Source organism: Aulonocara sp. 'chitande type north' Nkhata Bay, linkage group LG4, assembly GCF_057382095.1.
Source record: "Aulonocara sp. 'chitande type north' Nkhata Bay isolate Kocher_YH1m ecotype deep benthic linkage group LG4, A_spYH_male_GT1.1, whole genome shotgun sequence".
NCBI classification, from domain to species: Eukaryota; Metazoa; Chordata; class Actinopteri; order Cichliformes; family Cichlidae; genus Aulonocara; species Aulonocara sp. 'chitande type north' Nkhata Bay.
In genome coordinates this window covers 31,135,685-31,161,839 of record NC_141347.1, presented here as the reverse complement: position 1 = coordinate 31,161,839, position 26,155 = coordinate 31,135,685, and the positions used below count along the sequence as shown (strand labels likewise).

The following is a 26,155-nucleotide window of genomic DNA, read 5'->3' as shown; positions in this document are numbered from 1 at the left end:
AATTTGTATACACACTTGTTTAAATGGTTTAAAGCGCACTATGTGCGCACAGAGTCTCAACAGTTGCGTATCAAAGCGTTTTTGGTTAAATCTGTTCTTCAAAAAAAACCAAAAAACTTTTTATGGGACCTTTTTGTTTTTTGTAAATAAAATAAATAAACCCAAATATAGACTTGTTTGAAATGTTTATTTCGAGTTTATTTTGCGCGGATGCCATGCTGTATTCCAAAAAGAAAAATTGTGCTGTTTCACCTACCTTTTCATATATAAATTTTAAAAAGCTTGCATACTTACATGAATATAGTGGCGTGATTAACGTCCACAGGCAAAGAGCAGGTTACCCTTTGTCTAGGCTCAGCAAACATTTAAACAGCTGAAATCTTTTCTTTCAGAGGAGGTAAAGCAAACATATAACCCTGATTGTTCAGGCAAACTTTCAAATATGTAAACACCTTCCTCTAAATGGAGATCAAGAGCAGAAAAAAGTGCTTCCACTTTAGTAAAACTGTTCCCCATTCAAATGCCAGTGACTGAGGAGCTGGCGTCCCCTGTTGGTTATTAAAAGTAACTGCTTAGCTCTCAACAACAACAATCAGTTCCGTAATGCCACATTCATCATCTGTGGCCAGTATGTTCATGCTGTCTGCACGGATTTAAAGGGTTGGTTATGAAAGTGAAAACCTGCACTGCAGTCTTTTTTAATTTTTTGATTATTAGATGGTGCTCACAGTACCAGAGCACTGCCTGCAAACTTAATTAAGTCTTAGTAATGGAGTTATAACAGAGAGCAGAGAGTGACAGAGCTGAGTCACAGCCATGTGCAAAGGAAACACACACGTACAGGTTTGGTAGGCTGGGTGGATGGAGCCTAAGGTGATGTTTCTTTAACCTGGTCATTTAATGAAGCTGGTGGATTGACTGTTTCCCTTACTAAAACACCCATCTGGACCTGCTGTCTGCACAAACTCCTCCTGCACCTCCTCTTCAGGCCCGTGCACCAGCGTATAATAGTATATTACACATATCTTTCATCTCCGCTCAATTGCAGCAACTACTATGTTGGACAGGGTGAGAGATTAAGTCATGCCTGCTAATCCTCACAAGCTGTGATCTATGCAGGAGCAGCTCTGGTGCTGTAGCTGCGCACCGCTCCTTGATTTGAGAATATGGGAAGCCCTGGTACTGTTTCTCAATCTCCATGGTCATTAGGTTTCATATTAACTAGAACAGATCACCTCCCCTCTCAAAGGATTTCCCAGTTTGCCTTGCTTATTTGCCAAAGCTGAAACTCTGCCTGCTTCTATTAGTAGAAACAGTGGGCCTGTGTTGTTTGTAACCAGTCTTCACTGGCAGTGTTAGGAGAGACCAGTCACCCAACATAAGGCCACAGACTGAATAACCCACTTCTTCCATTAATGGAAGCAAACTGCTTTGTGAAAACTGGACACAATTTGTGGATGACACAGTGAAGCATGCACAGTTAAGGATTAACACAGAATAATGACTAACTCTTTAACCATTGTGACATCAAATATGTATGCATGTAGTATGCACATGTAAATAATGTGCATCAGAAAACAAATAAAACAAATTAACCACATTAACATATTCCACATAAAGGTTTCAACCTTTTTCCCCACAGCATTTTATTTCCATTTGTTTATTTCACACAAGCCGACAATACAGAAAAGTTGTGAATACTGTAGAAGATTATTGGTTTGGCGAGTTACACCCATCTAGAGCTTGCTAACACTAGTTAACTAAAGGGAAACTGGAAAGATCAGGCGCGGTCTACTTCCTGAAAGCAAGACAGTTGCTCAAACGTCTCATGTGAAGGACTGTTTCAAAAAACGAATGTTTTCAGTCTGTTTGTGTATATTTTCGGTACTCTGACTTGTACAGTTCGACTAACTGTGGCAGTACTTGAAATGTGTACACTAATCGCTTTAGTGAAACGAGAAAATCACATCGGAATAAAACAGCCCAGGAATTACGCGGGCCCCATATGAACACGTTGGCCTAGTTAGCAGATGGCTATCATTACCAGTAGCACAGCGCATTGTAGTTGCTTTGCTGCAGTTGAATCGACAAACTGACACAAGCCAAACAATTTTATTTAAAAACGGTCTATCACTCATGGTTTAATACTTTTTATATTATCGCTACACGGTAGCGTACGCTAACTTACGTTAGCTTACCTAGCTTTAGTGCAGTATGGCGTTTTTCGTCATACTCAGACCGACTAGGAGCGTTTTCTGTGACCAATGAATTAAACGTTAAGTTTATTTTTGTTGTAGTACGTATGGCTTCGTATGTATGTGGAGTAGTGTAGTGTTTAGTTTGGGAGCCACGACACGTAGCGCCCGTTGGCTAACGTTTGGCTAACGTTAGCTAGCTAGCGTCTCCTTAGCCGTTAACACGAGACAACAGTGTAAAACTAACACTGCGTATCAGAACGTTGGCTCCGCGGAAAAACTCAAACGCTGATCTACACCACTTCGTCAACTGCTAATAGGATTATTGAGCAAGTGTGAGATCGCCTGACCCACCCTTTAACAACGAGGGGTTCGGAACAGCGCTCTCCACGGCAGCTTCACAATAAATGTCGTTTGTTTACGCTGATTCCAGAGTTCCCCTGGCCCTCTGCCCCACAACATATCACTCCGCACAGAAGAGACTTTTGACACGGAAACATTCAATCTCTTAAATGGCGCCTGAGCAACGCATTTTTATGGCAGCTGACATGTACAAAAATTTATGTTTTGAATAAGCTGTATTTACTTAGTTTCTCAAATGAACGTCGAAGACGGACTAGATTCCGCAAGACAGTTTGTTGTTGTAGCTTAAAATACAGGGGGGGTTAATTGTATGGGTAATTTTGTCCTATGTTGGCTGGATGAGTAAATAAAAACAAAGCCTATTATTGTGTGTTTAAACCACGCATATTTGCTCCAGTTTGCAAATCACTTATTTCAAATGTAAACAGATTAACTTTTAGTTCTTCAATTGCAAACACAACCCCTTCATTTGTAAATAGTAGCGTCCGTAAAATGCCCGGGACTGCTTTCTTTGCGTGGATTACGGTCCTGTGATTGACTATTGATCTGCCCAATCAGAAAATACCTTGAGCTTAGCAACAGCAAAAGTATTCTCTGGTCCAATCAACAAAGAGTAGGGTAGGCTTTAGCGGACTCGAGATCCTCTTAATTGATTGGTCAAGAAGCTCGCCAGTTATGGTAGACTTGTGGGCTATGTAGTTTGGTGCGAAGGTCTCCGCCAAGGCTTCGCCGAAACGAAAACGTCATACCCCACAATCCATCAGGAGTTGAAAGCAGTAGCATGCGCACGGGTAGAGGCGGAGCTGGTATATAAACACGAGCTCCCTCTTCTTGAGCGGCACACTGGACACTGTTGTGACGGCGGAACGCTGTCTCCGGGTTAACGATAACTCTGACAGCATCGAAACAGTTAATGGTAGTTAGCGACAGTTGCTCTGACAAACCCTTGGAGGAGTAACAAGTGTTTACTGTTCGGAAGTTTACTTTTACTTTGCGCGCGTTTGTTTACAAACGCAAACAATCTCAAAAGTTTCTTTATTGATTACGCGAGATTGTAGAATATTTTTGTTCAAATTAACGTCTTTTTAACGAACTTTAAAACTCAGTCACGGGAGCATGAATATCATCTAAAAATGTGCTAAAGTGGAGCCATAGGAGCGGAACACCAGGATGACTGAGCCAGAGGAGACGACCCATCACCTGAAAACTTCAGCCAGCCCTTCAGGTGGGAGCAGTGGAGACGCGTTGGAGCATCTCCCAGCTAGAAACCATGATGGACCACAAAACGGCGACAGGGGGCGACAGAGCGAGCATAAGCAGGAGCAGCGGGCGGAGAACTGCGAGGATATCGACACAGACAAGTTACGGCAAATGAAAGGCGGGCAGAGGGAGGTGTGCCCTGGGTTAGCAGCCGGAAACGAGGTCCAGAAGTGCCCGATTTCAACTCAGCCTCATCAGAAACGCAGCATCCAAGGAGCGACAGGAGACCACCACACCACACAGGGAAAAAACGCCCAAGACAGACGGCTGCAGGTACAAGTGGATAGTTTGCACATCGACTCTGATACGGGCTTAGATGCGCGTCTAGGCAAGAAAAGGCACAGGCGCAGGACCTCCAAGAAGAAGCGCCACTGGAAGCCGTATAACAAACTTTCCTGGGAGGAAAAGAAAGCCCTAGAAGAGAAGGAGACTGCCAGAGCTTCGCGCATAAGAGAGGAAATGTTCGCCAAAGGGCTCCCGGTTGCCCCTTACAACACAACTCAGTTCCTGATGGACGAGCACGACCGAGAGGAACCCGACCTCAACACCCAGATGGGGGTCAGGCGGCCTTCTGGGGTCGGGGTTTGCATGGAGGACACTGGCAGCGAGGATGAGGTCTTGGAAAACGAGGACCAGGACTACGATGACGGCAGCGGCGGGGGCAGCGATGGCATCGGGAGGCCCGGGAACGCGGGTGGAGAGTTCCTCCAAAGAGACTTTTCCGAGACCTACGAGATGTATCACGTCGAGAGCCTGCAGAATATGACCAAGCAGGAGCTGGTCAAGGAGTACCTGGAGCTGGAGAAGTGCATGTCCCGGTTGGAGGAGGAGAACAACCGGCTGAGACGCGCCGTGGAGCCCGGGGGTCAGAACTGCTCGGTCCGGGTCAAAGAGATGGAGAAGGAACTGGAGAGACTGAAAGCCCAAAACATGGAGCTGCTCCTGAAGAGCCAGCCCAGCAAGGACAGGGGCCAGGTCGCTACAAATTAAAATCCTTTGGATAAGGTAAAACATGGGACTACTGCATTTTTAAAAGAATTTATCATAAGTTTTTCTGTAAGCAGTTTGTCACCTGGACAAAATAAGTAAATATTTGACGTTTCACTTTCTATTTGAGCTGTTAATGTCCCATTCGGTTATTGTTTTCAAGGAGAATTGTAAATATTTCAAATTTGATTTCTTTTTTTTCTTTTTTCTTTTTTTCCTTTTTTTATAAAGAGGTATTTGAAAAGAAATTTCCGTTTGTTCCTCTGCTCAACTTTGTAGGTATCCATTGACATAAACTGTTCTGTTTTTAATTTTAAGAGCAAATATTGTATGTCGGATTATTTTTCTCCCCCCTCCAGAAACTGAACAAGAACTTGCAGCTAATTGGGCCATCCTTTCAGATACTTTTTTGCAAAAAAAAAAAAAAGACTTCAGCGTGAACATTTTAACAGTTGTGTGTTAACCTTTTAGTTCCAATAAAATAATATAAAAATTGAAGTTCTGAATCAGACTGCCATGTGTTGTTCAGCCTGTCCTCAAACACAGGAAGCTGCAGCTAGGAGCTGCTGTCAGTGGCTTTGGTCAGATTTCTTGCAAGGATTCCGATATGGGCCAGACACAAGGCATCAGTGGCCTCTGAATGGAAGACTACATGAGAAGGGGGGATGGGATATGGATGAGATGCTCTTTATGAAAGCTTAGTCCACTCGGAGGTATACAGGAAGACATGCAAGTGGGATTTTATTGTTTATTTTACTAAATTTTCTAGGTTGTAATACAGACACACTGTGGTTATTATTTTTGCAAGTCAAGGATCTGCAGAAAATCGTGTCTTTATTCTGACTTGATAATGAATTTTCTCATCATTACAGCTACCAATCACATAATATATATTTACACCCCGCCCCCAGTTAAAATTAGTAACTTCACAAGTTTAGGCAGGCCTGATACAAAGAGACATGGCACCCAGAGATTTGTTTTGCAATCGATGGGATAATTATGTAGCAGGGTAGATAGTGGTAGAGGTGTAACTTAAATTTTTATTAAGTTAATTTAGAAATATCTTGCAAATAAATGCCTAAAGGGGGTTCCAAAATGTCTGGCGAGTGGTGAGACTTGTTCCTGAAGAGCCTGTGGACAGCCATGCAGACAAGGTTGGTTACTGATCATGTGAGAAGTGCTGCTCATTTGCAAAGCCTAAGAATGTGATGAAAAGTGTGTCTTTACTTTGGTGGGGTCATCCGTTTTAATAGAATCCCATTATTATAGCTACTACTCACAGAATCCATAAATATTTAAACATTCCCATAAATTAAAATAAAGACCCTCAACACTCCAGATTCCGTTTCCCTTTATGTCTTATTCCTCTTCAAGCCTCTAGGGGGAGCCAGTCAGCTCCTATTTTAAGATGCCTGCGCTGCAAAATGTGAGGCACATCTCCACTGTAAAAAATGTGTTTTGCGCACACACAAAAGTCACAAACGCAAACACATTTTTTTTTAAACATAGTTCTGTTTATTTACATCATATAACCTGCTTTTAAGCACACAGCCACGAGGGAAATGAGTTCAGGCGGACAACCATGTTTTTTTATTTGTTTTTTTCTTTTAGTCCAGTCATTTTTCATATTAGTCATACTCGAAAGCAATTCCAAATGTACACAATACAATATGTTACATATTAAGATAGTATGTACAAAAAAAAGAAACGCTTTTAAAATACAACAACGACACAAAAGGTAAAATCACATTTCAGACTGTCGACGTTTCCCTTTGATGAGGTTTTTGTTCATCTTTAGGAAACTGGATGCTGTCTGGCATGACCTAATGCAGTTGTAGGGTGGGGGTGTGTTAGGTGTACCTTATTCACACACTGTGGATTATTAGGCATAGAGAGGTGACCTCAGTTTGTTAAAAAAACAAAAGAAGCAGCTGAGAGAATACTATGCTTTTCCCCTCCTCTGTTAAAGGCAAAGGGAGTGCATAGAAGTGTCCTTGGCTTGAAGTGTGCTTTACTTTTCTTTCTTTTATTTTGTTTTGTACAGCCTCTCTGTTAGACTGCTTGTATTTAATCTACACATCTTTGGGTCAGTGCCTCAATTATACCGTCAACCACAGCAGAGGAGGGGAGGAGACCCAGAAATAACAAAAGGAAATGGAAGGATAAGAACCGAGCATGGCACTGCAGAACAAAAACACATTCCAGAAATCAGGCACTTGTAGAAAAAACCTTGAGGTAAAACGAGACTAGAACCTATTTATTATTATCATTCTTCTTCTCTTTCACTGGGTTATTATTTGGTCGCAGGGAAACAAGCAAGCCTTTTGTGACTTCTGAATTTGCACCTCTCGCTCGGGTCGTGTTTTTTTCGCTACTGCAAATTGGTTCTGCGGTCAAGACGAGACAGAAACAACAGACTCTTGTTCTTCTTTTTTCATTTCCTCCAACGTACCATTTCCCCACTCAGGGAAGATTTATTAGAACCTGACCTTGTGTGCTGAAAACACCAAAAAAAAAAAAAAAAAAAATCCTACACCAGTCTGTTAAACACTGTCAGGCATCTTCTTTTGAGCTCCTGTGTTCAGTGAATATGAGCTGATCTGTTGAGGCAATGCTCAGTAATGCCAGACTTGAAGCCCTGGCGGCATGATCAGCTGTCTGCAAACTGTCCGATATCACATAATAATTACCTGATTAAAATTCAGAACTTGCTACATGTTGTTACTACAGAGTGTTGTGTACATTTTGTGTAACTAGCCACGAGATAATCTTTATTATAAGACTTATCTCGTGAGATAACGGTTTCCTGCACAGTGCTGTGAATCAGAAAGGCCATCTATGAGGAAATAAGGAATACGTTTAGTCGTGTTTATCTCGTCTCCTTTAAACAGGTACACCCAAGAGGTGAAATTGCAATAAATTTTACTTTAATACAAAATATATATATTTAATATATATATATATATATTGAATATAAAACAAAAACAAATAATATATTAAGGGAAACATTTCAAGTAACATCTTGAAAACAAAACCAAACAAAAAAACAACTGTGCACTTATTTGCACTTTTGTAAACCTTAAAAAAAAGACCTAAAAAAAAAAAAAGTACAAACAAATATTATAACATAATATTTATATTTACAGGGTTAACTTAACAAGGCTTTGTACAAATGTTACAAAAATCGTTTAACACAAACACCTGCACGTTTAGACATGGTCACAAATATTTTTGGGCAAACACACATAAACATTATTAACAAGTAGAGGGAGACAACTGCATTTCATGTGAGCTGAAGTTTGGTGGAGTTTTACAGTGTGAATGGTCAGAGGGGAAACGTTAGGAAGACTGATATGAAGAATCAGTTGTTTGCCCTCCTGAAATGGTTTTATATGATTTTTTTAATTTTTTTTTAATAACTGTAGAAGCTGCATTTCAGCATCCTCGTCTGGTCGATTAAACTTTTAATTTACGTCATCTGTGATCCAGACAGGAAGGAAGAGAAGACGAGGGATGCTCAGTTGTTACACGAATCAGAATTCTTGGCTCTTACGTCGACCGTGATGACGTCTGTTTGTGTCTCTGTCCTATCATTTCTATAAGAGCACACTTAAAGGAAAAAGAAAATGAAAGCTTTGGCAACACTGGAACGCACCCTGCCATGCAAATGGAGCTCAATGAAAAGTAAAAAAAAAACAACAACAACAACAAATAAGGTGGGCCGTTTTTCACCTGTCCACCAACCACATCCCCGTTTGCACTGCTGCCAGTTTACTGACCTGCAGGCCGTCAGCAGCTCAGCTGGACATCCACTCCCCCATCCTTACGCACAAACTGAGAATCAGCAGCTTTGGCCTCTTTTCTTGGAGCGGTGGTTGGGGTCAGGGTTCAAAGGTACTGGTGGAAATTGGAGGTGGGTGCTTGACGTGTAGCCGGTCCTTGGTCAAGACCTTCTGCATCCCGAGGCAGCCCTTGTGTTTTGACCTGGTTTTGATTGTTAGGAGATAAGGGGAAATCGCTGACAATCAGCTGGGGTCTCTTATCGGACATCTCAGTCGGGGAAGCCACCACAGTGTGTCTGCGCCAAGCCCGCTTCTTCCTGCGCGTCTCGGGTGACGGTGGTTTCCGCAGTCCGACGCGGTGCAGGTTGTCAGCTGAGCCTAGCAGTCGGGCGCGGACCTGATCGGCCAGCGACTTCCCGCCCGGGCCGGTCGGAGTGAAGGAAGCGGCCTCGCTGGGCAGCACGGCAGGCTTGGGTCGGGCTGGGCGCAGACTCTCCTGGCTGCTGCCTGAGGAAGTGTTGGTTCTGGAGGTATCCCTCTTTGCTGTGGGTGCACCTTCCGTTCCTGAGCCGGAGCCCTCGGATGGAGCCGTGCCCTCGGGAGACTCCATCAGGTCCAGGGAGCGAGTCTTGTTTTTCTCAGACTTCAGCTTCCTCCTGGCCAGAGTGTCGCACTGGATCAGCTTGTGGGAGTTAAAGGAAGGCCGCGAGTGCAGTCTGTGAGTGGTGGAGGAGGACGAGAAGGAGGAGGAAGAAGGTGTGGTGGAGCGGGCCCCTCCGTCGCTCCTCTCTGTGGAGTCTGGTCTCTGTGTGAGGGAAGTGGGTGGGGTGAGAATGTTACTGGTTGACAGAGCGGGGCTTTTGTAGTGTGTGTAGAGAAAGCTTCGCGGCGGCGCCAGCAGCTGCGTGTTTACAGGTGGCGCCGGGTGTTTATCGGGTCTCTCCTGTGTAAGAGAGCGCGAGGCGAAGCCGCTCTCATTATCTGTCTCGCTCACCAGCTCGCTGTGTTCATCATCAGCATCGTCCCCCCTCCCCTCAGATCCCAAGCTCCGCCCTAAAGTAGAGAGGGTGGAGTAACCTGAAACTATAGAGCGAGCATCCTCTGGAGCTCGCCACTGAGGCCCCTTCACCTCCGCCTGCACCTCCTCCTCCTCGTTTAACATGGCTGCCTGCCTTCCTCCCGCCTCCTCTTCCACTTTACAGGACAACCGATTGGGTTTAACGGCCGGCTCCTCTTGTCGCTCCTCTTTCACTCCGCTCTCTGCAACTTCCTCATCCTCCTCCTCCTCGTCCTCTTCTTCCTCTTCGTCATCATCCTCCTCTCCCTCTGCTCGAGGAGCAGTGTCTCCTACTGGCGACTCCACCTCCTCTTCCTCTCCTGCCCCTAAATGTCCAGCTTTGATCGGCTCATGCTCAGAGTCGTCGTCGGTGCTGCTGCCCACGCGGCGGGCGTTATGGCGCTTCCTGCGTTTGCGGCCAGTAACCGCTGACATGATGGACAGAGCCAGGAATTCCTTGGCTGTGAGGTCCTTCTTTGACCCCCATGACCCCTGAAAAAGCAGGAAATATTACTGCTGAATCTGTGCGTGCAGGAGGTTGGACAATCAGGCTTGCTTCATGTGAGGGGAGGTTACCTTTGATTTCGCTGAATCACTGTTGGTTGAATCTGGGGAAAAGGAAATGGAGACATTTGTGGGTCAGAACGGACGAAGTAAACAAAAGGCCAGAACAGTCATGGTGGAGGACACAGAGGGAGTTGCTGTGATCATCACTTATTTTTTAAAAGGAAAAAAACAACAATAAATAAAATAACTGCTCCTGCACTGCTCCCTGTATGTTCCTACAGACTTTAATGCTGATTTTGCTATGAAGCAGGTTGTTTTCCATCAGGTGCAAAGTGGACAACACCGCCTGGGACATTGCGTCTTAACGTGCGGCTAATTTTTGGATAAAATTGTGTTTATTCTCAGAAAACTGCAAAAAGTTTAATCAGTACTTCACATGTTGCAGGCAGTGGTTCATTCTGTGCTGTTTTTATGGTGATGGATGCTTCAGGGACTCAGATTAACCTCCTAATGCCGAGGTCATGGCAACCTGTCTGGGGTTAGGGTTAGTTTTGTTTGGTCACATAACAAATAGGAAACCATTTTCATAAACAAGAAGATGTTAGATTTCCTATAAGGTCTAATACATTTTGACAGCATTAGACTCTATTTTCTTGTAGAGGAACATTTTGTTAAAAGAGTGCAAGTTAACTAAGCGCCTATAAAGGGGTCGACAATGACCTGGCAGATGCAGATTGAACAGTTTTGATTGGATTCAATTTATGCATGTGATGTTCTGCTCCTTAACCTTAAATGAAAAAAAAAAATAAAAAAAATCACAATTGCATCTCTATACAACGGTTTATTCTGCAGTGAGCAGTGCAGTTGTATCTCCAATTCCTGTGATGGATTTTTAAAGGAACTTGTTTTCCTCTGTGGCCTCGGACCATAACAAGGACAAAAACACTGAATCACACACTGGAGTTGTGTTCAGGGAAAACAATGATTGGGGGGGGGGGGGAAGCAGGGTTTGGTGTTGGAGGAGAAACCTCATTAGAAAAATCACGGCACACACTGATGACATCACGAAAAACACGGATGGCATCGGTCAGTGAAAGAAGCAGTACGAAAAGAAACGCAATCCTCACAAATGAATGCAGGAATGAAGCCCTGGATTTGTCTTTCATGTATCGTAGTAAAGGGAACACCCAAATCTCTCGAGAAACCGGGGAGGGTTGGTAAGGTTTTCTGGATGGAGCTGTTTCTCAGGGACTCAGCAGTAATGACCACGTCAGTGTATTTTCTGCTCAGCTTAGAGAAGTTCTCTTGTTTACTAGAAAGCTAGTGATGACATTCAAAATGTGACACAGCCTTTCTTACTGCTACACTAACATCACTTACCCACTACAATTCTGATACACATAGGACCAACACAGTTTTTACTAATGCATTACTAATGCATTACTAACGCATTACTAACGCATTACTAACGCATTATGCCAGCCCAAACTGGCTTTAGCATATAAAGAAACTACTGTCACTATTTACAATTAGAGAGCAAAGTAAGAAATGAACCGACTGCGCCTGGATTTTGAAAACAACCAACAACACCTGAGTTCTATTATTGAAAATCTGGCCTCTTAAGTTAACTATGGCGACAGCTATGAGCGGACTTTATAGACAGAAACAATTAAATATTAACAGACGACCCTTTTGAATCGTTTTCATCTGAACTTTTCTAATGTGAGGATCGCAGGATTTCTGTTGTTTCTTCTTGAACATTTTTTTTGTTTTCGTCTGTATAATTCTGTTGATTAGTATAGATTTGGTATACGTTATTAGGATATTACACATGTTAAATATGAATTTGATGGGTAGGATACTTGAGTATTCTCTCCATACCATCACTGGTGATGATCCCAGTCCGACCTTTGAACCCTAACCCTATGTTTGGAGACAAGCAAAAAGTACTTTTTGGAAAAAATTGGGATTTTTCTTTGGCCTTGACTGAAAAGACATTCTAGTAGCACAGGGTTCAAGTGAAAGCTAGGATCATCACTGATGATAACTTAGATCTCAGGGGTAAGGCAAAGTGAAGCTCAAGTGCAGCCCTGGCAGATTAACTGATCTCAAGCCTACATCAGCTGATACATTTCTAGGCAAATCTCATATAAGGCGCATAATTTAAGCCACTTTGCAACCCATCTCCACCCCAGCTGTTCTTTTTGCAATGTGTTTGACTATATGAGTATCACATCCTTTGCAACTGAAGCCAGGTCTGCTGCTCTTCCTGCTTGTATGCAGGCTGGCTGTTAGGAAACCTCAGAACAGACTATAGTAGTCCTGACTCAAATACAGTTATATGTTGCTCTACATAGCAACTTTACAGTTTGACAAGCAAGTACGGAACAAACTGTGAATGTAATTTTCCTTATAACCTTATTTTGCATATATTCTTTTTAAAAGATAATAATATGAGATGCTTCGCTTGTTACCATATATACCAGTGCCACATTAGACATTCCTAGTTCACACTGTGCCGATAATACATGAGAGGACACGTCCCTGTGAGTCCACCCCAAGCTAAACAGACTTCCTGTTACGTCTGCACTCACTTTGGCTACAAGGAGGGAGCTTCCAGCTGCCATCTTGAAGCTTTTACACAAAATATTTTCTTTTGAAGGGATAATGAAACAATGAAACAGCACCATGCAGAGTCCCTTTACAGGCAGAAGTGATGTTAGGATTTTTACGATGGGGCCACACAGACCGAAATTGCCTGTAGGATGAGTGCAGCGCAGTGCTCGGCAAGGCACAGGCCACCAGTGAAGGAGTTGTCTCTCAGTGACAGAGCACAGTTTACACTCCGGTGTCAGATAAAGCAGCTTTAACACTCAGAGAGCATCCAGTCATCCATTAATTCATTAGTCAGACTGGGGCCGACATTGAAGTGACATGTTTTTACAGAGACTTCAGTCTGACGCTGAGAGGGAGACGCTGACTTTCAGGAGGGTAATGGAGACCATGGAGACACAAACCATCACCACCGCTAACACACACACACACACTCTCTCACACCCATTATTATTACTTTCACAGTATGGTGCACTGATTTGGTTGCACACACACTCACACACACAAACAGTGCCATCCTACCGCAGTGGCTGCTCCACAGGCTCAGCTGAGAGAAAGAAATGCAGAAATGTACAGAGAAAGTGAAAGGTGAGCAACATGGAGGGGAAAAAAGAGGTCAGCAGAAAGAAGAGAAGTAAAGGCACACTATCAAACACCGAAACACTCAAACTGCTAACGGATGTTCATTCCTTGAGCTGCTTTCCAGTTCTGTTGGAAAGTAGGGAAATCATACTTTAAACTGGGACAAACTTCCAAGGAGAATTCTGAATCAGGCCAGGAATTCTATCAACTGCCTTTAAGCAAACACAATCTGTTAGTCCTAGAAATATATTCCTTCAGATTAATTGTAAAAACCTCTCAGTGGAACTTCGGTGATCATTGGTTTCTTTTAATATTTATAAATGTATTACTGTTGTCTTGTTTTAGACAAACCTGGCCGCACAACATTCAACACACAAGTGAGGAATTACCTACTTCCAGCTTTAAATGAAAAGCAGCAGCATTCGTTTCGCGTTTACTAATTCTAACTCAGTGCTACTGGTGCGGCTCGTCACAGAAAGGCGGAGCTGTAAACAGCGTGCTCACCCGAGGCTTCGCCGAGCAGAGCGGTCCTGCCGATGTTGGAGAGCAGGTGGTCGATGTTGGGGGCGGGCTGCACGTCCTCCGTGTCCACTGGTGTCTGCAGGGACGGGGTAGATTTACTTTAAAAACTCGGAGCATTGCATCCATAAACTGTTAAGTATCCGCCGTAGTTTTAGGGGCCTTTTATGTCTTTATTATGGGCAGTACATGACAGCAAATGAAGAACAGAGTGAGACAGACTCAAATTGGGGACGTGGCTAGCATCTCAATCCCTAGGCCAAGAGCTCAAATGCAGCTATCATTAATTCAGCTCCATTTCTGGAGATCAAGTGTAGCGGCTGCTGCATACTTATGAGACAATTATCATTAGGGAAATATTAGTTATTGAAACTGGAAGAAGATTCCTAGAAAGGTCAATAAGTCTTGAATGATTTGCTTTTGAATGCATGTCTCAACAATTTCCAATTTCACAAAGATTAAAAATTAAATGTCGCCACCAAACAGCAGAGTGACTTGTTGGGTTTGTCAGAGAGCTCCATTACATCATGAAAAGAAAAATCATAAATATTAAATGACCAAATAAAAAGAAATAATGAATGATGTGACTCTTCACTCAACCAGTCATTTTTCTTAAAATGTTGGATACAATGTTTCAAATTCCCGCAATAATGGATTTTCTTTTTTTCCTGTCATTTTCTAGAGCAATAGAGATTCTTTCGCAGAGCTGCTTTGCAGTTATTTGCAGTGACGTTTGCAACTTTGTGCCAAACATTCTGCACTTTTTTTTTGTCAGTTGCAGCATCTATCATTGCCTTTGAAAGCATACCTTCTCATCCTTGTCTAGCTCATCAGTGAAAAACCAGGTGCACTGCAAGAAAGCCGGAGAAAGAAATACTGAGCATGACTTGGATACTATTAAGGATGTAAGTGATTTATACTGTTCGTGCGCGTTTGCATCTCTCACGTGTTGTATGAGCGTTTCTACGATCTTGTAGCGGTCGGGCATGTGAGTGACCATGTCTTTCATGTTGTCCTCAGACGTCCGAACCAGCGTCGGCCCAAACACGAGAGCCAAGTTACGAGGCTCCATCTAGAGACGCCAGGAACATATTGATGGCATTAATACCAAATACTTAACAGTGATACATTTCGTCCGCATTTACAAATTCCCTTTATCCCACCTTGTTTTTATCCGAGTTGTCGGCTACAGTCTTCAGGTGACCAACCAGGAACTTGAGAGTGTGGTAATAATGATCTGGGAGGTCGCGGATCTGTACAAATGAAAGGAAAACAGAGTGAAACATCAAAACCGTAAACCTGTTTAACCTGCCCGACTTCTGCGCGCACTTAACCCAAGCGGGTAAACACGTACCAACTTCTTCATGGTCTTCAGTCTGTCGGATGCATTTTCCATCCGATTGGCATCGATGAAGTCGTTGTACTTGTCTGTTAAGATATGAGAAGATATAAAAAGTCAGATGAAGCTGTGTGATTAGGCTGCATAGCGATGTTTTGCGATGGCATGTTGGAACCTGTTGGTCTCACCGTTGGTGAAGAGTGGCTCTGGGAGTTTCCTGAAGAAGGATTTGAGTAAGCTACTGACGACATTGAGGTCCTGCCACTTCTGCAGACGACAGAGCACACAGAGACGACTCAGATATCGTTACCAATCACCTTTTGTACTAAAAGTGCCAGTTAATTGTTTCTTTTTTTCCCTCTCTTTGAGGATCGACAGTATTCTTGCCTTCTATGATCATGTAAAAAAAAAAAAGCAGATCCCAATGATTCAGCAGGCTTGTAGAAACACATTCAGGAGCAATAACTTTAAGTTGTGGTTTTCTGCATGACTTTAGAAGCCTCTCACATTGTTATCGAGGAATTTCCTGGAATCTTTTCAAACAATCTTTGGAAAGACTCTTGAAGGTTTTCCATTTCTACCTCTTGGACAATAACAGACTTCAAATTGTTTGGAAACGAGGCGCTCAAACTTGCTAATGATCAGTTTATCAAGTGCATTCAATTAGCAGCACCTGGCACCTGTGAAGCAATAAGTGTGTACTTACTGCTTCTGGATTTTGGCTTATTTTTTGCTAAATAAATTACAGCACTGAGGTTCATCTGAGGTTGCGTTTACAGGCTATTTTAAGACCTACGAAGCACCAGATGATTTTTTTATGTGCTGATATGTAAAATCTCAGAAATGAAAGAGGCTGCACTTTTTTTTTTTTTTTTACACGACTGAATGTATATTTATATTTCTGCACCTCCTCTGCAGGGTTGATGTCCACGCCCTTGTTGAGCTGCTCCTGGAGCAGCGACACCATGGCGTTATTCCCTGGGACTCGGTAAATGCCGGTGTATTCCAGACCCATCTCCTCCACGAGGCCACAGCAGATCTCCACAATCATTGGAACGAACTGCAGAAGGAGACACGGAAACGTGTGATCACAGAAAATAAGGAAAAGGAAAACAGTTTTACCGCATTCAGGTGGTGACAGAGGTCAGTGTGGCTAACCTTGTTATTTGTACCAGGTTGACATTCCTCCAGCCTCACACCGAAAGCTTTGGGCCCAGCTTTCTTTGCTTTCTTCATGATGTTAATTCCCCATGGAGACTTGGGAGGGCTGCTCTCATCTGTAGGCAGGTTGAACAGAAACTTAGCAACTTCCATGTTTGACTAAACACCTTCTTATCCAAACGCTGTCACCCATTAAAACAAAAATAAAAAAGGATTTGAAAACCAGCAGACTGCTTTAATAGAATGGGATTAAAAAAATCTCTAAACATTTGAAAAGGTTAGTACTTACTTTGGGCAAGAGTTGCACTTTTTAGGTCAGTCTTATGTATAGTTGCTTTGTGTTAGCATGGTATAATTAAATATTGAAATAATATGGACAAAAAAGAGAAGAAACAACAAAGCAGTTGACTAAAGGTGCCTCCACAACAAGAGTGAATATGACAACTAAATGATGAGCTATTCACAACTTTGAGGAGTTCCAAATACACTCATAATTGGTCCAATTAATTCTTTATAGTTTTGATTCCAAGATTAGTTTGAAGACAAAGTCAGTAACAAAGTTAGAGCCCAGGATTCAGCAAATGCCGAATGCCAGCGTGGATGGCTTCGAGTCTCCCCGACACTGACCTTTGCCTTCTGGTTTGGGCGAGCGTGGCGCTCCAGCAGCGTTCTCCGTCTTATTGAGCAGGAAGGGAGGCTTCATACGGGACAACTTGGGAGAGGAGTCTGGCTTGTTGACAGCTGGACTGTAGGGGGAGACAGAGAGACAGTGTAGGTATTACTGTTGTGGTTCATTTAAATTTAGCTGTATCTGCTCGTCCGGTGGCAAAAATCCAGGACAGGTTAGAGTAAATTTAACTTCAATTTAAGTTAACCTGCATTTTTCTGGTGTGTGGGAGGGGAATATCCAGGCAGGATGAGGAGAAAGGACAGCAATATTCATGATCGGGTGACTCACCTTTGTTTTCTGTAGTCATTAAGCTTCTTATTAATGAGGGCCTGCCTGGAAAAGCCGAGCTCCTGCGAGACATAAACACACCTGCATTATGAGTCTGAGGTTTTCACTGAGAACATATTAAATGCATACAGTTATTGAAAATCTGCCCGGTAAAAGTGTGTTCTCTGACCTCGTTGTCTATCTTGCTGTTCTCCCCGATGACCTTTATCCAATTCAGCATGTCCTCCCGGTCCTCCGCTTGCAGCAAGTACTCACAGAAGTCCTGGGTGGTCAGCCGGAGGGCGTGCTTTCGTTTGGTCTCGCTGTACGCGATGTCCACCAGGCAGCCCTGGATGCTGATCGGCTGCTCATCCTCGGCCGAACCTCCAACTGTGGCTCCGCGAAGCACCGCCTCCCGCTTATCCTTGTAGAGGAACAGCGATTGGGAGCGAAGAACCGAAAAGACACGCTTCCACGGACGCATGGCGCTGCCTACCTTCTGTGAAGGAAAGAGGAGATGTGATGCGACTCCTTTGCTATGCTTTCCAGATTTCTCTTGTAATCAAGCTCGATTTGCCCACCTTGCCCTTCTCGGTGTGGATCTGCTTGTAGTGCAGCCATCCTTCTCGCCATACATCGCTGTAAGTGATGTTTCCCAGCTCCGAGGTGGAGTGACGTTTCGACCGAACCTCCTCCGCTGTCCCGATGTTGTCCAGAGACTGAAACACAATCGGAAAAGTTTTCAGGTAATTTGTTGACTTTCTGTTTTCAGTTAGCTAGTGTTTAGAGCGGATTTTCTCATTTCAAGTTAGTTTTTATTATCTGAAAATCTTTCGTTTTAGTTTCGATTCTATTGGTTTCAGTGTTAGTTTTAGTCTTTTTTTATTTTGGTTGTATAACATTTTTTTTTAACAGAAACCAAAAGTAAGCATCTTATTTTTTCTTTTAAAGTTAGTTTTCAAAGCTCACAAAGTGGTTTCAGCTAGTTTTCACCTTCTGTTTATTTTTTAATTCTCAAGCTTCTTTTATAATGTGCAAAAACACATCAATGCATATTATTTTGTGTTGCTAATTATTGTTTAAATTTAAAATTGCTTTTAAAAATACCATGCAACAGTTTCAAAGAAAACTGTACTCTTCATGCTGACCTGGCAGAAGATTGCAGTAGTTTCCATACTGCAGAATTTTGCAACGGACGAACCACCAGTTCAACTATCAGCTATCGCACCTTTATGTGTCTTTGTATATGGCCAAATATTACCTGATAAAAGCTTTATTAAAACATAACACAATCCTTTCCTTGCACAAATAAAAAGCTGATTTAAAAAGCTGTAATAACAGAAGACACACTCATAGTGTTCCAGTGTAACCAGCTCACTGTAGCTGTAGTTAAATTATATTTAACGTTGGCAAACTTAAGCCACGTGTCCCAACACTTCATTTCAGACTTTATGACTCTTTTATGGCAGCGTGTCACAGAAAAAACACCTCACTGGTTTTAATAACAAAAGTTTAATATGATTTGTGTCTCTGTAGCTCGGCGGTGGCAGGAAGAAGTCATTTGAAACTCCTTCAAAACCTCAGCCTGAATTTGATAATGAGAATTAAAATGATTATAATAACTTGTTTTAGATGTTTGTGCAACCATCCATACATTTTTTTGTATGACCGCATTTAAAAATATTAATGTTGGTTTGCCATAATTAATTCATTGCCTTAGTTAAATAAATACAAATGACTAGTTTAAATTCAATGTGGGTTGATAATGATTTAGTTGCATTTGTTTGCATTTTAGCTTCGTCTTTGAATTTTATGATAACATGCAAAGTATTTACAGATCGTGTCAGTTTATGTGCAGTAATAAAAAGTGAGGAACTCACCCCATCTGTGAAGAAGCTCTTCACTCTTTTTGGAAGCCTCCTACTTGAATATAACATCACAACAAAGAGTCGTTAATATTAATAATGTGAAATATAATTTCTATCAGGTGTCTGGGATCTGCAGTACTTACAAGGATCGTCCGTCCTCTCTGAACGTGTTGAGTCCTTCGTCACATGACTTGGAGCGCTCGCTGGAGATGGCTAGAACATAGGAGGAACGGCGACTGGATTTAATACTGCCTGCTCAGCGAGGGATGAATGAATGAATGGAGAGAACGAGAGAGAGAGAAGAGAGCAGAAAGAAAGAGAAAGAGGGAAAAAAAACAGAAAGAATGTTGATGTAATGCCAATCACCAGAGTGGATGGTGTTGGATTAGGAGATTGGGGCAGTGAGGGAGGAAGCGGGAGGTGGTGGAGGAAGGGGGGGGGGTTAACAGGGCGAGTGAATCAGCGACTTGGTGGAGATGGTGAGTAGGAACATGAGCTAGAGGAGTGGGGGTTAGACTGGTTTCCTTGGACCGTTTGCTCACCTCTGGCATACAGGTGTACACACCCATATTCATTTTTTTGTGCAGTTTTTTCACAATCATGCAAGTCTTGGTTTGTGCACCACCAATATGGGCTAAATTAATTTGAAAATACACAGATTGGGCTTCATGCACGCTTAGAATTGTGACCGAAAAATGATCTAAACCAATGTGTTCAAGTCCAATCTACAAATTCAACATGCAAACTGCTGAAACTTCATCTTGTCAAGCTATTTTGGTTTTTGAGTGAGATTTTAAAGTTCACTTCTCATAAAAGCAAACTTTTTTTCAGCTCTATAAAATAAAACGTAAATTTCCACAACTTAAGTGCATCCTTAAGTTCAAGATTTCAGCTTCCCCCCACCCCATTTGTGTTAAGAAAATAAGGCAGTTAAAACACAATAAGGAGACAAAATGCTTCATAAGATGGAGATTACAGCAGTTATAAAATTGTATACTCTCTTCAAATCTCATGCTTTATAAATCCACATTGGAAATAAAAGGAGAATCTTAATTTTTGGCTGCATGCAGTGGCGAGGAAGGGAGGGAGGAGGGGGCACTCACTGCAGTCGTGTGAGAAGAGCCTAGTGAGGGGGAAGGTGAAGGTGGGGGATGCGGGGCTGTTGACCACGGCGGGCGTTGAACTCATGCCGCTGGAGACAACGGAGGACGCCGGCACGTGCCGGGCGCGCAAATCGGCGCCGGGGCTGGTTGGCTCGTCTGTGGGCAGGTGGAGGGAAGGAAGGAAAGGGTGAAAGAGAAGGAGAAGGGTTAGGTGTTAGCAAAAAGGGCGAGAAGGTAAGAAAAAAATGGGTTGGGTTAGGAGAAGGTAAGGAGAGGAGAGGTTTTAAGGTAGAGGAATGATGAGGAATTGGGGGATTACCATCAGAGAGACTTAAAAAAAAACGCTTTTCACAGTTTCTTTCACTTTAAATTTGACTATCACCTTAAAACATTTACCACAATACTTTAACATGATGCACTTCCAGATTCCCGTGAGAAGTACAAGAAAGTCAGAAACACATACATTTATATGGTCACTTAAGAACACACAGATGAAGCAGAAGTCACTAAAAGCTCCTGTCCTCTCTCAGGAAAGTAAGCATAGCTGCGACCCAACTACAGTAAGAAAAAGTCCCACAGGAACATGGCTGAACAGGCAAAAAGTTTACAGAAAATACAATACCTGCGTCTTCTGCTGCCATAGGAAGAACTGTTCAGTAGCTAACAGAGAGGAGGGGGTTTTGTTACAGGTTTACTGGCTCATGGTTTCAGTTCTTTGTGAAATCTACCCTAGCGCAGGCATGATCTGATATATGCAAGAGAAACCGTTACTGTCCAAAAGGTAGAAAATAAATTATTGGGCATGAATGATCTTTTCTTTTTCTTTCCAACATAAGAATTCTGGGGATTTTTTTATGCTGATAAAGAAACGTAGTTTTTAAGAAGACAAAGGCATAAAATGGTTAGGATCACACAGGCTACTAGTCATCAGCAGTTTCAGGTAAAGGGATATGAAACTAACGCACAGAAACATTCATACACAAACACGCTCACACTTCCTGACTGACAGCGAGGATTAGGGGCTGGTCTGATATTTGCATGCAGTGAGGAGAAGCTGGATTTGCCGTGATGTTTTAAACTCTCAGGACCGAAATGCGTCGAGGCTCTGGTTTGCTCTCGGAGGAAACAGCAGAGGGCAGCACAGCCTCACTCCGCCACACTTCAACTGACCACCACATGGTCATTTTAGAAAAACCCTGCACTGGTTTCATATTTAATTTTCCCTATTTTAATAACCATCTCTCTTCTTACAGTCCAGTCCTCGAACATCCTTCGTCTCTTCCCTTTCTTCATGCTCTTCTTCCCGCCCTCGCTTTTCTATTCTTCGCTCCTGTGCATTTTAGAGGCCGACATAAGGCGGAAAACATTCCCAGTCTGGGATAAGGAATCTGCCTGTTTACAGCATGGCCCAGAAATAGCCGGGCTGTGGGTTTAACAAAGGCCGTCATTAACAGGCAGCCAGAGTGAGCTCAGAAACACGACACAGAGACAGACCAGCAGAGGGGAGCAGCATACTGAAGTACACTGTGCTGCTGCTCTACAGTACATATAGTAAAGGAGGAATTCCTGACTCAGATTTGTCCTGGACAAATGGTGAAGATAGAAGAAATGCTTAAAGACTCATTCCTCTTTGGAATATTTACTTCATTAAGAGGGACCTATTGTGCTTGATTTCTAGTTTTTATCTTCTGCATGATATACAGTTCCAATTAATTCTTATTTATCTTTATTACATCTAAACTGGACCTCATTTCATGGACTCTGAACTATCTGAAACCAACCCTTTTAGCTCCTCTCCCTTTAGGGCAAAGATGCCAGCTTTCCTTTGACTGGCTGTCCCTCACAACTAGAAGGTTTCAACTCCATGTGGAGTTTCTTAGGGATATTCCTTCTCTCTGACATCATACAGAGCCAAGAGTTGAATATAAATAGTCTGAGGCCTGAGTTTTTGCAGCATGTTTTACTAGCTGTACTAGCTGTACTCCTGCTTACGAAATATCTCAAAGAATTAACTGACTATCAAACTAACCTGTATGTAGCAACTGTAATTCAATGTAAAGAAGTTTAGACCAAGAAAATGAGAGAGAATGAGCTTGAGCTTTCAATACAAAGTAATTGAAAGCAGGTGCCTGTAAGAAAACACAGAGGGCCAGTACACAGGCCAGTACACGAAGTCCATCATGTCCAGGGTCCAGCTAGTAAAGACAGTCATAGAATGAACCCCCACATAAAACCCTTCATCTAGTAGAGCAGTACAATAGCTGCATTGAAGGCGGGAGCCCCCACTGTTCCCCACAAGGACCATGACAAAAACCTCCTGGCAATTTACAGCTTACAAAGACTCCAAGTGGGCGCACAATAAAATCCTGCAGCAGCATTCGATATAATTTGTCGTTTCATTTTGTAGGAGCTACCAGAAACACAGAAAGTATTAAACACTTCATTGAATTTAGGAAAAATTCAATATGGTGTACGAGATTTGATAAAAACATACAGTATCTGCATTCAGACACGGTTTGCCTTTGAACTGCTATCTCACAGACACCCATGCTTTGAAAAGAAGAAGAAAACCAACAGCCCATGAAATTGCATGTCCCTAAACAGCCTCAGATTATATCAGCATCTGCGTCAGTTAGATAAAGAAAGAAAGAAAGAAAGAAAGAAAGAAAGAAAGAAAGAAAGAAAGAAAGAAAGAAAGAAAGAAAGAAAGAACGAATGAACGAACGAATGAACGAACGAACGAACGAACGAACGAACAACTACTTCTTGTCTATCCTAGTTTCAGTTTGTGGATATTAAACATGTCCTGACCTGCTGCTCTGGCTGCTTGGTTTCGTTTAATTCAGGTGAAAGTACGAGGCAAGAATGTGCTCTGACGGATTGACAGCGAGGACGAGAGATGCCTTCCTGGTTTCCTGTAGTTTCTCTCTTTAAATGACTCTCTGGGGCAGAGCGCAGCTTGGCTCAAATATCCACAGTCATTCCAAGATGGGTCAAAGCTTCCCAGTCAGCTGATTTGAATCTATTCAACATTAATGCAAGTTTTCCCCAGCCTGCGAGTGGGCGATATAGGCAAGTCCAGCCTCACCGGCTGACTTCATTTGCTTGTGGTTTGACTTAGACTAATGTCCGTGTCAAGTGATAGAATCTAATCAGAAGCCTACAGGGCCCCTTCTGTTTGAGCCTTTTCAGAGCAAGAAACAAGCTCGAACACGATTGCAGTCAACTCCCACTGACGGCAACATATGCAGGCCATAACTGTAGAAAACAAACAGAAAAGACTGCATGTCCTACTCGGACGGTGCTATGACAGCTCGTTATTAGTATTACTGGTTTAGATTAAAACCACTGTCAGTAGCTGTTGAGCTCCTGTCACGCCTCAACACACAAAATCAAACTCCACCGATGTGAAATTGAAAATTATCCCTCTAAACAACAACCCACATTCAGGAAGTCCAGACCTCCACCTCATTTCCTCAGCACAGTGAGGTGACCTTAAAGTCAGGAGGGCAGCCAGCAGGATTAGTGAACTTCCATCGCACATACGACTAATATGGTGCGTAAGACTGTGGGAATACCGCAATTACCCAACGCAAACATTCACAGACGGATCGGAAACTGCGTCTGGGCAGACTCTGGCGTCTGAATATACAGACGAGGAGGAAATTAAACAACACACAAATTCAAATTTTCATCTGCTTTGCATTTCCTCTCGGTTAAGCTTTCGCTAACGTTCAATAAACACTCAGTGTAGATTACATTTTAGAGGACGACTAATGAAATCTCAAGGTCAGTGTGGGGTTTTTTTGTGTTAGGGAAGTAGGAGAAGGGACATGGGAGGAAGCTTGGAGGCTCCCTACTCACCTATGAAGGGGATGGAGGCCAGAGAGTCATCCTCTAGTGGGAGGGGAGCAAGGTTTCCATTTGGTTTGCCTGAGGCTACATCTCCTGTGGAACCGGGAGCTGGGGCTGAGTCTTTGGGATCAGGAGAAAACAAAGAGGGTTCTAGCCCATCCAAAGGCAGGGCATAGTGAGGGTGACGCATACCCTGGACATTCCTCCGCCCCGTGGGGGGTTTCTGCCTCATCACCACTTCCTGGGTCTGTGCCACCAATTCAGCCTGCCCTTCCACTGCCCCTCGTTCCCTCTCGTGGTTTGTTGGCCTGTACCCTCTGTCCTGGGATTCAGGCGTGGCGGAGGCAACTGGAGTTGTGGTGGAGGCAGTGGGAGGTGCTGGCGTCCCCTCTGGAGGGCTGGTTTTAGGTACTGGGTTCCAGTTTAAGTGGGGGCCAGAGTATGAAGGGTCCCTGAACGAATGAGCCTGCTGCAGGATGCGGCCTGTTTTGCGGTAAAAAGATGGGCTGTAGCTACGGTAGCCCACCGGCAGGTCGTCCACGCTCTGTCCAGGAGGAAGCCGCCTGCTCTGAGTGGGCGCCGGCTGTGGCTGGGTGTGGGTCTGTGGGTGGTGTTTAGAGGTTGGCTGTGACTGCCGGGACACTTGAGGAGCTTGCGCTGCGCTAAAATGGTTGCCCTGCCTGTGGTAAGCGTCAGTCCTCGGGGGAGGCTTGGGGGCCTGCTGGAGCCACGCGGGCCTGTCAATCCGAGGCGAGACCAGTCCAGCTGCTCCTCGGTCCAACATCTCTAACGAGCGACCATGGTGGTCGTAGAGGGCGAGCAAATTTTCAGAGCGTGTTCGAGTATAGTTAGTGGCAGTGTGGTCTCCGTAGGACCAGTATGGCTCCCCTTGGGGTCCGGGTCCTGACTGCTGAAGTAAGAGCAGAGTGTCCTGGGAGGCGCTGTGTGGCCAGCCATCTGTACGCTGCTGCTGCCTCCTTGATTCACTGAGCCGGTCTTGTGAGTAGCTCCGATGGCGGGTCTGCATCTTGCGTACTGAGCGATCCGGCTGCTGGTTGTAGTACCAGTCAGAGAGGGCCTGCTGGCAGCGGTCACTGCGGCTGTGGCTGACCTGTGGCTGAGGGGGACTGGTCCAGGCTGAGCTGGACTTGCGTGGCTGAGCCTGTGAAGAACTGGCACCATGGTGGTTGGGGTAGTGAACTTGTAGCGGGCTGGACAAAGGGCCTCCGGAGGAGGAAGACGAAGAGTAGGAGCGTCCCCTAATCTGGCCCTGAGGCTGCTGGCTGGTCATACCGTACTGGATCTCCTCTGTGCGGTGGGCTGGACTGCTGTGACCCACACCACCGGGCTCGCCTGGCCGCCCCTCCTGCCAGCTGGCGGGGCTGCACACAGCAGATCGGTTGTCCAAGGGTGATGAGGGGCTGGAAGAACCTGGCCAGCGACTCCAGTTATCCAGCTGGTTCTGGCCCATGGGGGATGAGAGGGGAGCTCCAGAAACCGACGTCGTCTTGGAGCGTGGGTAACATAGGGGGGGTGGCGGCGGAAGGTTTTCAGCTCCCCCAGCGTACGGTTCATTACCCGTCAGGTAGGCATCCTGGGAGTACGCCTAGAGAAAGGAGGGAAGATGGAGGAACCGTGAGAACAGACGTGACAGGAAGAAATGAGAAATTACAAAGGTAGGTAGGTAGGTGTGTGTCTGTGTGCGCCTGTGTGTGTATGTGTGGAATGAGAAGTTTAAATAAAAATGGTCTCTTCCTGTAAACAAGTTTGACAACGGCACAGTGTCGTGCTGCTTTACACACAACAACAGCCTGAAAGGGGAAGCTTCTGAGTTATTGCCACAGTTTGTCCCCGAGGCCTCGGCTCTCCACACAAACACAAACTAGCTACCAAACTGGAAGAATTCCCCCGAGAAAAAGCCACAACACTCACCGCACTGCAGCTAGCTATAAATACAAAAGTATCCTCTAATGTTATCTAAACAAATACAAAACACACACACACTTTGCTGCTTTAGGAGAATCCAA

General features: G+C 43.9%; 3 protein-coding genes across 15 annotated transcripts in view; 1 reads left to right on the top strand and 2 right to left on the bottom strand.

Annotated features, from left to right (window-relative positions):
- Positions 1–5,171, bottom strand: part of plcd3a (phospholipase C, delta 3a) — a 37,751-nt gene extending 32,580 nt beyond the window's left edge. Inside the window, exon 1 of the mRNA XM_086289880.1 lies at positions 295–5,171. The gene's annotated coding sequence lies outside the window, so the exon portion shown is untranslated. The remainder of the gene's footprint in view (positions 1–294) is intronic.
- hexim1 (HEXIM P-TEFb complex subunit 1) lies at positions 3,028–5,303 on the top strand. Its single transcript, XM_086289881.1, has one exon. The coding sequence runs from the start codon at positions 3,729–3,731 to the stop codon at positions 4,806–4,808; it is 1,080 nt and encodes a 359-aa protein (XP_086146007.1). The 5' UTR covers positions 3,028–3,728; the 3' UTR covers positions 4,809–5,303.
- Positions 5,304–6,125: 822 nt separating this feature from the next.
- arhgap23a (Rho GTPase activating protein 23a) overlaps positions 6,126–26,155 on the bottom strand; it is a 67,293-nt gene continuing 47,263 nt past the window's right edge. For 3 of the 13 annotated variants that reach the window (XM_086289873.1, XM_086289865.1, XM_086289867.1), the window contains exons 7-24: positions 24,138–25,734; positions 20,274–20,429; positions 19,314–19,422; positions 19,183–19,225; positions 17,884–18,021; positions 17,493–17,801; positions 17,324–17,385; positions 16,993–17,111; positions 16,363–16,481; positions 16,112–16,264; positions 15,393–15,471; positions 15,220–15,293; positions 15,029–15,118; positions 14,812–14,937; positions 14,674–14,715; positions 13,851–13,944; positions 10,221–10,252; positions 6,126–10,136 (exon numbers count right to left, since the gene is read on the bottom strand). In XM_086289873.1, the coding sequence (XP_086145999.1) occupies positions 8,694–10,136; positions 10,221–10,252; positions 13,851–13,944; positions 14,674–14,715; positions 14,812–14,937; positions 15,029–15,118; positions 15,220–15,293; positions 15,393–15,471; positions 16,112–16,264; positions 16,363–16,481; positions 16,993–17,111; positions 17,324–17,385; positions 17,493–17,801; positions 17,884–18,021; positions 19,183–19,225; positions 19,314–19,422; positions 20,274–20,429; positions 24,138–25,734 (4,785 nt within the window). In that variant the 3' untranslated portion in view covers positions 6,126–8,693. The remainder of the gene's footprint in view (positions 10,137–10,220; positions 10,253–13,850; positions 13,945–14,673; positions 14,716–14,811; positions 14,938–15,028; positions 15,119–15,219; positions 15,294–15,392; positions 15,472–16,111; positions 16,265–16,362; positions 16,482–16,992; positions 17,112–17,323; positions 17,386–17,492; positions 17,802–17,883; positions 18,022–19,182; positions 19,226–19,313; positions 19,423–20,273; positions 20,430–24,137; positions 25,735–26,155) is intronic. The other 10 variants (XM_086289866.1, XM_086289868.1, XM_086289877.1 and 7 more) reach the window with 8 other exon arrangements.